This window comes from Chrysochloris asiatica, unplaced genomic scaffold (assembly GCF_000296735.1).
Source record: "Chrysochloris asiatica unplaced genomic scaffold, ChrAsi1.0 scaffold00035, whole genome shotgun sequence".
In the NCBI taxonomy this organism is placed as follows: domain Eukaryota; kingdom Metazoa; phylum Chordata; class Mammalia; order Afrosoricida; family Chrysochloridae; genus Chrysochloris; species Chrysochloris asiatica.
In genome coordinates this window covers 13268195-13281860 of record NW_006408553.1, presented here as the reverse complement: position 1 = coordinate 13281860, position 13666 = coordinate 13268195, and the positions used below count along the sequence as shown (strand labels likewise).

Sequence of the window (13666 nt, the reverse complement as noted above, 5' to 3'; positions counted from 1 at the left end):
CTGCACAGGGTTTCCGAGGCTGTAAATCTTTACAGGAACAAAAATTCTCAGTCTTCTCCAGCAGAAAGACTGATAGCTTCAAACTGCTGACCTTGAGGTTAGCAACCCAACTCATAACCACTACACTATCATAATGTGCTGGACCCACAAGGTCAATTTGAACTCTCCAACTGCTCCTCGGAAACCCTATACAGGGTAGCTATGAGTTGGAACAGATCAAGGACATTTTACAACCCATCATCTATGGCACTTAACATTATATATATCAATATATGTGTGTGTGTATACACACGTGGTGGTGGTGTACCGTGGAGTCGGTTCCGACTTATAGCAACCCTGCGTAGGGTTTCCGAGGCTGTAAATCTTTACGGGAGCAGAAAACTTCATCTTTGTCCCGCGGAATGGCTGGTGGTTTCAAACTGCTGACCTGGGGATTAGCAGCCCAACTCGTAAACAACCACTACACTACCAGAGTTCCAAATATATATCACGTGTTAGTGTATATATGCATGTGAGTATAAGTCGGTTTGAACCGCAAGGTTTGTGGTTAAGCTCACCAGCTGCTCCTTGGAAACCCTATACAGGGCCGCTATTGGTCGGGTCGGAACCGACCCGACAGCAATTAATTATATATATAATTAATATATTATATAATATATATATTGAGAAAGAGAGAAAGTGTACTGGTGTGGCGCTGTAGATTAATGCGCTGGACTGCAAAGTCGGTTTGAACCGCAAGGTCGGTTCAACAACAACATATATTTACAACAACATATAAATGTTGTTGTTGTTAAGTACCTTCGAGCCGGTTCCGACTTACAGCGACCCTGTATGGGGTTTCTAAAAGGTAGCTGGTAGGTTTGAACTGTTGGCTTTGTGGTTTGCAGTCCAGCGCCTATCCTACAGCACCACACCAGGACTCCATAGATATATATAACTTGAGATTTCTACAGAAACTACTAATCATAAGCACCACCTGTTAGGAGAACATTTATGAAGCAAATTTCTTTAGTGGAATTCAGATTTCCATATGAAGATTTCCCATTATTCCAATGTTGCACTCTGGAGAAGAGGGAAGAGAGAGATGTTTTTCTTTCTATTCCCGCCCTTTCTGTCTCCCGCTCCCCACCCTCTCCCAGGCAGTTGCAGAGTTGGAGAAAGGAATGCATCTAAGTGATGTAATTCGTGACTCCAAGATGGTTACCATGGTGACAATCAGACCTATTACGCTATCAGTAGGGCAAGAGATTCTTTAATAAAGCCTTCAATCAAGGGGGTTAAGCCACAGCCTAAAATATATGGACAGGAAGAAAAATATCAATCTTGGGGCCACCCAAGCGCAGATACTTCTTAAACTAAATTCATTAGACAAGTTGTTTCATCCTTAGGAACAAGACCTTGCAGCCTCCCCAGGGTGGCAAGGAAAAAGGACGGCCCGCCCATCCCTTCCCAGAATTTGAGAGCTCATTGGTTAATAGTTTTGTCACTCAGAATGACGGTACGGGGTGAGAGGAAAAGAGGAGGAACCATAGAGACTTGGCTTGCAGCCCTTCTATCTTAGAAAAAAAAGGGGTGATCGGGGAGGGCGGCGATTGGAAAGAAGTTGGGAGGACAGTGGAGGCCGTTCGGGGAAGCCCAGCTGAGGAGATAGCTGGGTGGGCTAGGTCCTCAGGCTCTTGTTACTTGGTGGACCGCGCCGGCCGTTTTTGCTCTGGAGCTCATTCCCTCCGTATCCTGCTCCTAGCATCGAGCGCCCAGCTTTTCCGACAGTTTCCAGTTTCCCATCGAGCTCTCTTTAGCCCTGGAACAGCCTTCCCTTCCCCTTCCCCAAAATCTGGACCTCAACCTTCATTCTCCCTCCTTTCGTGCTTCGCTTCCTTCTTTTTCTTTCATACTCTGCATCCTGCTTCTCCTCTTTTCCCTTCAGTAAACCTGGATCATCAACAAGGTTTTTCCTTCTGGTGCCTGCCCCACCCCCGCACTAAAAACAAAGAGTAGCCCCGCCCCCACAGACACACCACAACAAACACGGTCCACCAACACACAACGAACACACAAAAGTCACTGACAGGAAGCCGAAGGGGCGTTTCACACGGCGTCATGAAGTGTCAGAAGCAAAGGTAACCCTGGGAGCCTTGGTTCATCGGACCCTTGAGCCTGGGAAGTGGGGGTCACAGCGCAGGGCGGGAGCCTGAGATCAGGTTAACTCCAGGTTCCCTACTCTTTAAAGATGGTCTGTCTGAGGTATTTGAACCTATATTCAAAATCTCACTTCTGGTTGAGGTTTCCTTGTCAAAGAGACCCTGGTACTCTTTCCCAGTTGAATGAAAACAGAATCGACGGTAAGAGATACTCAGGCTTATTGCTGCCCCTTGCTGAGAAGGGCCTCAGCATGGAGATCAGTAAAGTACAAAGCTGAGTTTAGGACCTCTGGAGAACTAGTAGCACAAGAAAGCTGGTTTACCTCCACTTGTACTATTAGTTGTTGTTGTTAAGTGCCGTCGAGTCGATTCCGACCCATAGCGACCCTGTATAGGGTTTCCAAGGAGTAGCTGGTGAGCTTGAACTGTCGACCTTGCAGTTCAACCGGGTTTTGCAATCTGGCGCATGAACCCACAGTGCCACACCAGGACACCTGTACTATTACTGTTGTTGTTATGTGCCATGGAGTTGGTTCCGACTTATAGCGACCCTCTACAGGGTTTCCGAGACTGTAAATCTTTACGGGAGCAGAAAGCTCCCGTTCTCCCTCAGAACAGCTGGTAATTTCGAACTGTTGACCCTGAGAATAGCAGTCCTTCGTAACCACTATGCTACCAGAGCTCCTTTGCGCTGTATATCTGCACTGATACATAAAATGAGATTAGGGAGTACTTTCTATCTTTAGTGGTTGGAGCAGCTTGGCCAAGTATGGGGGGGAAAAAAGAAACAAATCCAGGATATTCACATTCTACTTGTAGTTTTAGTCCACAAATAAGTGTATCTTGCTCATCTTAAGTACTTGTCAACCATGCAAACAAATGTTTAGATGCCATTGACCAAAAATTGGCCTTTGAAAACCAGATAATCATATTAGAGATCATTTCTGTTTATTGGAATCTCAAGGAACTACTTTCAATTACAGGGTTAAGAAAGTATTATTGATTACTAGAAATAAATTTGAGGGAGTTTTTTGATACTTTGAATAGAATGTGCATGCCCATTTTCTATACTTGAAGTAGTTAAAAATATTTACACCCTGATAGCTTTCTAGCTGATATATTTTTTAAAATACTGAATTGCTTACTTCTTCTGCCTAGGTCCCTATGTTGACTATTGAGAGAAATATAAATATGGCTTTCTACACTTGTAATACAGTCTTTGCTATTTCCCGAAGACGGTAAGTGTTGGAATTTTTTCTGGAATATTTATATGAACTTTCCTACATGGAAAAGATATGTGCAAAAGCATAGATTAGTGCATAATTTAAAAACCAACTTTGTTGGTTTTAACAAAGCTGACATTCTGATATATTTGAATTTACCAAAATTTCTCTATATGTTTTACATGAAAGCTGGGGTGGCCCTAAGATGGATATTTTTCTGCCTGTCCACACCTTAGAGGCTGTGGCTTAACTCCCTTGATTGAAGGCTTTAAAAAAGATTCACTTGCCCTACTAATAGCATAATAGGTCTGATAGTCACCATGGTAACCATCTTGGAGTCATGAATTACATGTAAAATATATAGAAAACTTTATACTTTAGAACTCATATGTGCTGTATAAACGATTTTGTAGATGTGTGGCATTGGTAAGACATTTTAGAGTGACACCTTTGTAACTGAAGAATGCACATGAGGCCTTTAGATGTAAAAAGGCGGTAAAATGGAGAGCAAGCTAGTCCTAGGGCACTGACTTACCCTGTTAAGGTCTGTTATCACTTATTAATTCAAAAGAATATTCATGGAGAATTTACTATGTGCCAGATGCATTGTGCATTCTAACTTTTGGCCATTTGAAAAGTGATTTATTCTTGGAAGGCCTTAAAAACATTGTGAAAGAATGGAAAAACTATTTCTTTTCCAGAAGAAGTTTCTTTGCCAGTATCTTTATTTGCCTGCATAGATCTTAGTTTTATTTTCAAACAATCTGATGTGCAAGTTTAACTGAAGATTGGTTGTAGGACGCTGAACAACTCAAATATAGAAATCCATGGTTAGAGTGCTCAATTCTAATTGTTATTACTAAAATTCTCGAGGAACTTTAGGTGAAGGGCATTTTAACAGCACCTGCCTCTCATTTGAGGGGTGAATATAGTCACTGCATAGACAAGGCAGAATTATATGATTAGCTAATCCCTATCAGGACTATAAAACGTTTCATTAAAACACTGTTCCTAAAGTGGCTGACAACACAAGTCTACCTTTTTTATGACAGATAAAGACAACACTTTATATAAATGTTTGCTATTAAGTTTTTAAGTTAATAGTTGCAGAACTTCTAACTCCTACTATAGCAATTTATTATGAATTAAGCTATTAATATTTCTCAGGGAATATATTCAGCTGTAGAGCATATTGACATTCAGCTGAGATAGAAAGTCATATTTAATTCAATAATGAAATCTATTCTTAAACACAGGCTTAAAGACCATTGTTTTATTTTAATCATATAAAATATCTATTTCTGTAACTTTAAGTTTTTAATAGTATGTGCTCAACTCAGAGGATGTTGCTTTTTATTCCAGATTCCCTATTCTTTTTGTTCATCCTACGTGCTCTTCTTATTCCCCATCACTTGCATATCTTCAATTGCCAGATTCCCATATATGTAAAATCTATCTGAAGAACTATGGAAGCAAGAAGTATTCCCATTCTAGCCAGTCAGGCAATAAAGTACTTCACTCACAAACTAGAACAATACAGAAATTACACACATCAACATGCTGGCTTCAGGAGGTCCCTGGTAAACCTCAGCCAGAGCAAACCACAGAACAGCCACAGGTGACAAGCCTGCAGCCCACAAAAGAAACTGGTTTGAAGACTAAGGAAGTAAAGCGATCTTATAGACAAATAATCCTGGATGAACTTAAATATTATTCCAATGGATTCTACTTGCTTTGGATTGACACCAAAGTTGCTGCCAGAATGGTTTGGAGGCTGTTGCATGGACAGGTGCTGACCAGACGAGAGAGACGAAGGGTAGGCAAGATTATATTTGAGAAAGAAAATGTGAAGTTAAAATTAAATGTTTGGAGGGGATTGTAATCATGACAATGAAACAATATATGATAGGATGAATGTAAAACTAATGTTCTCCCATGTACCCATGTAAATGATCACATAATTCACTTAATTAAATAAAACTTAAAAAAAAAATTAAATGTTTGGGAGTCAGGTTTTAAACTCAGCTTAAAACTCATCTTAAAAATCCCAGATTTAGGAATAGTAACTGCTAGTGAGCACCAGAGTTGCTTACTGGATTTATTAGTTGTCTGCAACTGACTTGCCGTACAACATTAGGCAAGATTCTTAAAATTTGTATATATTTACTTATAGAATGGTTGCAATTCTGTTTTGTAATCTTTCCAAGGATTTGTATATCTGAAGCACAAACTGTTGTTAATATATTAATTATATGCATTCTTAAAACCAATTTTAACATAGTATGTTATTAAAGTATGGATCACTAACTTACATGAAAGCAAAGATACGCCAATAACATGTTTTGATTATCATAGATTTCCTTGAAGATATCCTATAAATATTACTTAAGAGCTATGGCAAAGAGGAAAACCCTGCGTTTCCATTTTACAAAACAGCTGCAGGAAATCTGTCTTGGGCTTTGAACACTTTAAGAACCCAAGACAGGCTTTTGTTTTTGTTTTTGTTTTTGTTTTTGGCATGTCCTATAGTAATGAATATTGCATATGTATTTAATTCTGTAGCTGCTGAGAACTTGTGCTGATCTCTTCCGCCTGGTACCATTTCTGGTGTTCATAATTGTGCCCTTCATGGAATTCTTATTACCATTGTTTCTGAAATTCTTCCCAGATATGCTGCCATCAACTTTTGAAAGTGAATCCAAAAAGGTATGTAGGATATTTTAACTTTGTATATGTGTTTGTGTGATAAGATATACGATGTTGTTGTTAGATGCCATCGAGTTGGTTCCAACTAATAGTGACCCTATGCAGAACAGAACGAAACACTGCCTGGTCCTGTGCCATCCTCACAATTGTTACTCTTGAGCCCATTGCAGCTGCCACTGTGCCAATCCATCTTGTTGGGGGTCTTCTGCTTTTTTGCTGACCTTCCACTTTACCAAGCATAATGTACTTCTCCAGGGAGTAGTCCCTCCTGATAATATATCCAAAGAGATGAAGTCTGGCCATCCTGGCTTCTAAGGGACATTATGGCTGTACTTCTTCCCACACAGGTTTGTTTGTTCTTCTGGCAGTCCATGGTACTTTTAATATTCTTCTCCAACACCATAACCCAAATGCATCAATTCTTCTACAGTCTTTCTTATTCACTGTTCATGAAACTGCCATGGGTTGGGTCAGGCACACCTTAGTCCTCAAACAGACATCTTTGCTCTTGAACACTTTTAAGAGGTCTTGTGCAGCAGATTTGCCTAATGCAACACATCATTTGATTTCTTGACTGCTGCTTCCATGAGTGTTGATAGTGGATCCAGCAAAATGAAGTCTTTGACAACTTCAGGTTTTTCTCCATTTATCATGTTATTTATTGGTCCAGCTGCGAAGATTTTTGTTTTATTTATATTGGAGGTACAATCAGTACTGAAGACTGTGGTCTTTGATCATCAGTAAGTCTTTTAAGTCTTCTTCGCTTCTAGCAAGCAAGGTTGTATCATCTGCATATCACTGGCTGTTAATGAATCTTCCAAAATCCTGATGTCATATTCTTCATGTACTCTAGCATCTTGAATTATTTGATCAGTATATAGATTGAATAAGTATGATGAAAGAATATTATATAGCCCTGGCGCATACCTTTCTTAATTTTAAACCTTTCATTATCCCCTTGTTCTGTTTGAATGACTGCTTCTTGGTCTATGTACAAGTTTCTCATGACCACAATTAAGTGTTCTATAATACCCATTCTTCACAATGCTATCCATATCGTGTCATGATCTGCACAGTTGAAAACCTTTGCATAGTCAATAAAGCCCAACTAAGCATCTTTTTGGTATTTTCTGTTTTCAGCTAAGATCCATCTGATGTCAATAATGTTATCCCTAGTTCCATGTCCTCTCCTGAATCCAGCTTAAGTATCTGGCAGTTCCCTGTTGATGTACACTACAGCTGTTTTAAAATTATTGTCAGAAAAATTTTTACTTGCATGTGATATTAATGATGTTTTTGATGATTTCCACATTCCACTGGGTCACTTCTCTTTGGAATGGGCACAAATATGGATTTCTTCCAATTTCTTGGCAGAGATGAGTGAGTGCCTCCTATGCTGCATCAGTTTGTGGAAAGATTTCAATTTGTATTCCATCAGTTTCTGGAGCCTTATTTTTCTCCAGTACCTTCAGTGCAGCATGAACACTTCCTTCAGTACTATCAGTTTTTTAAAAAATGTTTTATTGTGAATTATGTGATAGTCTACATGGGAGAACATTAGCTTCACATTCAACCTACCATATATCATCCCACTGCCATGGTTATAATCCCCTCCATGCATCATCAACCAACCAAAGGGTATACACTGCAATCCTGTCCCCTGGTTGTCAGCACCCAGCCCCTCTTCCTCTCTGGGTCCAGAGTCCCCAGCCACTCCATCTCTCCACTTCATCGTCTCTGGTGTCACTGTTTCTCTGGGTAGGGTCCCATACTCTGCTTTTCTCCCTTGATGGTCCCAGGGACCTCTACTCCTGGACTCAAAATCAACCACTCCCCTCCTTTTAGTACTATCAGTTCTTGATAATATGTTACCTCTTGGAATGGTTGAACATTGACCATTTCTTTTTGGTACAGTGACTGTATATACCTTCTATCTTCTTTTGATATGGTCTGCATCATTCAATATTTTCCCCATGGAATCCTATAATATTGCAAATCAAGGCTTAAGTTTTTTCTTCAATTCTTTCAGTTTGTGAAATGCTGAGTGTGTTCGTCTCTTTTGGTTTCTAACTCCAGGTCTTTGCTTAGTTTATTATATGTATGTCTTCTCAAGCTGCCCTTCGAAATTTTCTGTTCCACTCTTTGACATCCTCATTTCTTCCATTTGTTTTAGCATCTCTACACTGGTGAGCAAGTTTCAGAGTATCTTCTGACATCCTTTTTTTTTTTTTTTTCATGTTTTATTGTGAATTATATGATATTTTACATGAGAGAACTTTAGTTTTACATTCATTCCACCGTATATCGTTTTATTGCCATGGTTCCGATCCCCTCCATGCATCATCAACCAACCAAAGGGTATACCCTAGAAACCCGCCACCTGCCCCCCACCACCACCATTCTTCAGCACACAGTCCCTCTCCCTCTCTGGATCCAAAGTCCCCAGCCACTTCATCACTCCATGTCATTATCTCTGCCTCTATCTCAGGCCTCGCTGCTTCTCTGGGTAGGGTCCCGCTCTTGGCTCTTCTCCATTGATGGTCCTAGAGACCTCTGCTCCTAGACTGGAGAGTTAATCCCTCCCTTCCTTGCTACAAAACGTCTACCTTTATATTTCCAACCCTCACAATCAGTCCTGATAACAATTATTCACTATTGTATCATAAGTGACCCTTCTGCATTTCATTTCATCAGCTCCGCCTAGACAGATTGGATAGTACTCATTGGAGAGTCTACTTTTCTCCATGCCCCCTAGCTCTAGGTTCCCTCTTGAAAGCTTGTAAGTCAGTCACTTCTTGCCTTTGTAACCACCCCCCCCAAAATTTGGGTATCCAATGTCCAAGTTGCCTATCTCTGTCTACTCTGTGTGTGAGGGGGTGACATCCATTTTGATCTTGTATTTCTTTCCTAGCTTTTTAATGACCTTTTGCTTTCTTCCTTTATGATGTTCTTGTTATCATCTCACAACTATTCTGGTCTTCAATAGTTAGTGTCTAATGCATCAAATCTTTTCTTGAGATTGTCTCTAATTCAGGTGGTATATGTTCAGGATCATATTTTGACTTGCATGGACTTGTTTTAATTATCTGTAGCGTAGTGGTTACGAATCGGGCTGCAGGCTTTAAGGTCAGCGGTTTGAAACTACCAGCCGCTCCGCGGGAGAAAGATGAGGCTTTCTACTCCCGTAAGGATTTACACCCTCGGAAACCCTGTACAGGGTCGCTATGGGTCGGAACCGACTCGATGGCACTTAACAACAACAACAACAGCCCAAACTTGCATATAAGCAGTTGATGGTCTGTTCCACAGTCTGCCCCTGACCTAGTTTTGGCTTTTCCACAGGTTCTTTCAACAGATGTAGTCAGTTTGATTTCTGTATATTCTGTCTGGTGAGTTCCATGTGTATAGTTGCCTTTCTTGTTGAAGAAAAAAGTTATTTGCAATGAAGAAGTCATTAGTCTTGCAAAATTTATCATGCTATCTCCAGCATTATTTCTATCACCAAGGCTATATTTTCTAACTACTGATAATTCTTCTTTGTTTCCAACTTTCACCTTCCAATCACCAATAATTTTCAGTACATCTTGATTGCATGTTTGATCAATATCAGACTGAAGAAGTTGGTAGAATTCTTCATATTTATCATCACTAGCTTTAGTGATTAGTGCATAAATTTGAATAGTAGTAGTATTAACTGGTCTTCCTTGTAGGCATATGGTTATTATCCTATCAGCTAGATCTTGAAATGTTCTTTGATGATGAATGCTATGCCATTCATCTTCCATTTGTTGTTCCTGGTATAGTTAGTCATATGATTATCAGATTCAAAATAGCCAGTCAATGCCAGTCAATTTCAGCTCACTAATGTCTAGGATATTGATCTTTATATGTTCCATTAGTTTTTGACAATTCCAATTTTTCTAGATTCATACTTTATACATTCCAAGTTCCTATTACTAATGGATGTTTACAGCAGTTTTCCTCATTTTGAGTTGTGCCCCATCAGCAAATGAATGTCCCCAAAACTTTACTCCAGAATATGCCCACCAAGGGAGATATGGAGCTAGAGTTGGAGACTAAGACCAGTGGTCCAGAGCAACCTCCTGAGAAGCCATAGAAGCATGATAGTAGTATGGTGAACCTGGAGTGAGTCACTGACTACACAGAGGAGAAGGAGATACAGAGTTCCAATCTGGAGATAGCCATGTCCGTGACTGGAGACAGGTGGTCTAGGGGACAGAAAGTCAAGCAGGAATGGGAGAAGGAACTGGCAAAAGTCACCTTCAAGAAAGGTGAGCTGGAGATCTCAAGAGCAGCAACAGAGCAGAGCTCGTGGGAGCACATGGGCAATGTGGTCAAGACTCTGATTGCACTAACCCAACTGATTCATGCTTTCGTAGACATACCCACCCGATAAATTTATTACAATAAAAATGCTTTTGTGTTCTTAAAAAAAATAAAACAAAACTTTACTCCATTTGCATCGTTATGGTCAAATTCCTAGTGCTATTTTGAATGCCTTCCAACCTGAAAGGCACTTCTTCCAGCACTATTATCTGATACTATTCTGGTGTTATTCGTGTTTTTCATCTTCTGGCACTATATCTGACAATGTTTCACTGCTATTCACAAAGTTTTCAGTGACTAACTATTCTGAAGTAGTCTGCCTGTCCTTCTTCCTAGTCTGTCTTTGTCTGGAAGCTTTGCTAAAACTTGTCCACCATGGGTGAGCTTGCTGATATTTAAAATACTGGTAGCATATTTTCCAGCATCACAGCAATACACAAGGCACATAATTTCAGTGTTTTATTTTGAGTCATGCCACATCAGAAAATGAAGGTCCAGAAGACTTTAATTCCATGCATATCATTATGAACTATTCTATTTTAGGAGGCAGCTCTTCCCCAGTGGTATTTTGATCTGGTGTTTGTTGGCCTTGACTACCTGAGGGGCTCATCTTACAGCACTATATTGGGTAGTGTTTTGTGGTTATCCATAAAATTTCAATTGACTGATTTTCAGAAACACATTGGCAGGCCCTTTCCCCACTCAGACTAAATCTGAAAATCCCACCGAAGCTTGTCCACCATGGATGACCCTACTGGTATTTGAGATATTGATGGTATAGCTTCCAGCAGCAACCACAGTGTAAGAAACTGAAAATACCATTTTTTAAAAGACAATGCACATGAAAACTATATGTATGGACTTTTCCAGATGATTTACTCAACTGCATCTATGGAAAGAGATGAAGGAAAAGCTCAACTATATCTGTGGAAAGAGATGAAGGAAAAGCTCAATATTATCAGTAAAGACAAACTTAAGATGAAGCAAAGTATATGATTTGTTAAATATAAAACTGACATTTTGGTCTATAAACCTTCACTCAATTCACACACACACACACACACAAAAGATAAAGTCAAGGACTGATTGTTCATATGTCCTTTTTATGAATATGGTGCTGAAAGCAAAGAAGAAAGCCCCTGCCCCACCCAAAACTGAAGCTGAAGCAAAGGCATTAAATGCCAAGAAGACAATGCTGAAAGGTGTCCACAGCCATATACAAACAAAAGATCTGCATGTTACCCACCTTCTGGCAGCCAAGACACTGAGACTCCAAAAGCAGCCCTCATATCCTCAGAAGAGTGTCCCCAAGAGAAACAAGCTTGATCACTATGCCATTATCAAGTTCCCTCTGACTACTGAGTCAGCCATGAAGATTGAAGATAACAACACGCTTGTGTTCATTGTGGATGCCAAGGCCAACAAGCACCAGATCAGATAGGCTGTGAAGAAGCTCTGCGACACTAACATAGCCAAGGTCAATGCCTTGATCAGGCCTGATGGAAGAAAGAAGGCATATGTTCGACTGGTTCCTGACTATGATGCCTTAGATGTCACCAACAAAATTGGAATCATCTAGGCTGAGTCCAGCTGGCTAATTCTAAATATAAATTTTTTCAATACAAAAAAAAAAAATTGCTCATATACAAGTTCAAGTTGAAGCATAAGAAAATTGAAACAGGGCAATGAGAGCCAAAATATAACCTTGAGTATATCCCAACTGGGGAGTCCTGGTGTGGCGCTGTGGATTAATATGCCAGACCGCAAAGTCGTTTGAACTACAAGGTCGGCGTTTCAAGCTCACCACCAGCTTCTCCTCAGAAACCCTATACAGGGTCACTACGGGTTGGAACTGACTCAATGGCACTTAACAACAACAACAATATCCCAACTGGATTTAGAGACCATCTCTAGGACAATTTTGACGCATTAAACACTAATGACTAAAGCCTGGATGAGTTGTAAAATGACATCAAAGACATTATACATGAAAGTAACAAAGGATCATTAAAAAGGCAGGCGAGCAATAAAAAAACAAAATAGAAAACAAGAGACTCTGAAACGTGCTCTTAAGCAAAGAGTAACTGAGGGAAACAAAAGAAATGATGAAGTAAAAGAACTGAACAGAAGATTTCAAGTGACTCACAAAAAAAGGTCAAGTATTATAATGGAATGTGCATAGACCTGGAATTAGGAAACCAAAAGGGAAGAACATGACCAACATTTCTCAAACTTAAAGCACTGAAGAGAAAATTCAAACCTTTAGTTGCATTATTGAAGGATTCTGTGCCCTGATGACTTAGTTGCTAAGTGCTTATCTGCTGACTAAAAGTTTGGTGGTTTGAACTCTAGCAGCTCCACAGGAAGAAGATGTGGCAGTATGCTTCCATTAAGATGTACAGCCTTGGAAACCTGATGGGACAGTTCTGTCCACTATGAATTGGAATTGACTTGATGGCAGTGGGGTTATAGGCAAAAAAATTGCATGATATAGAAAGCATGAAAAGAACATGAATAGTGTCATTGTACCAAAAAGAATTGGTTGCTATTGAACCATTTCAGGCGATAATATACAGTCAAGATCCAGATATGAAAGGAGATGTACATACAAGCTGCACTGAAAGCATTCATGAAAAACAAGGCTCCAGGAATTGGTGGAATACTAATTAATATGCCTCACCAAGCAGATGCAATGCTGAAAGTGTTTACTGATCCAAGTCAAGAACTTTGGGAGGCAGCTACCAGCTACCTGGCCAACCAACTGAAAGAGATCTATATTTATGCTCATTCCAAAGAAAGACAATCATATAGAACAGGGAAATTATTGAACAATGTCACTAATATTACATGATACTAAAATTTCAATGAAGATAATTTTATGAACTACTGTAGCTGTACATTGACTAGAAACTGCCAGAAATTCAAGCCAGGTTCAGAAAGGGACATGGAATGAGGAATATCATTGCTGATGTCAAATGGATCTTGGATGAAAGATGTTGCTTGTCTTTTTCGTTTGGATCATGAATTATGGATCAAAGATAAAGACAGCATCTTGAAAGCAGCTATGTACCCTGTGCACAGAGTGGATAGCATTGATACTTGATTTGAAGACTCTTTCCCTCTCTGTTGGTATTTAGAGTAACTACTGCTGTGAACCATAATGTCAGCGGTTCGAAACTACCAGCCGCTCCGCGGGAGAAAGATAAGGCTTTCTACTCCCGTAAAGATTTACACCCTCGGAAACCCTGT

The 13666-nt window shown here is 39.9% G+C and overlaps 1 protein-coding gene and 1 pseudogene across 1 annotated transcript in view; both read left to right on the top strand.

Moving 5' to 3' along the window:
• Window positions 1–3305: 3305 nt before the first annotated feature.
• The window catches only part of LETM2 (leucine zipper-EF-hand containing transmembrane protein 2), a 26712-nt gene continuing 16351 nt past the window's right edge, over window positions 3306–13666 (top strand). The window contains exons 1-3 of the mRNA XM_006859951.1: window positions 3306–3379; window positions 4727–5180; window positions 5927–6070. Of these exons, the coding sequence (XP_006860013.1) occupies window positions 3306–3379; window positions 4727–5180; window positions 5927–6070 (672 nt within the window). The remainder of the gene's footprint in view (window positions 3380–4726; window positions 5181–5926; window positions 6071–13666) is intronic.
• LOC102821773 lies at window positions 10110–10487 on the top strand (annotated as a pseudogene).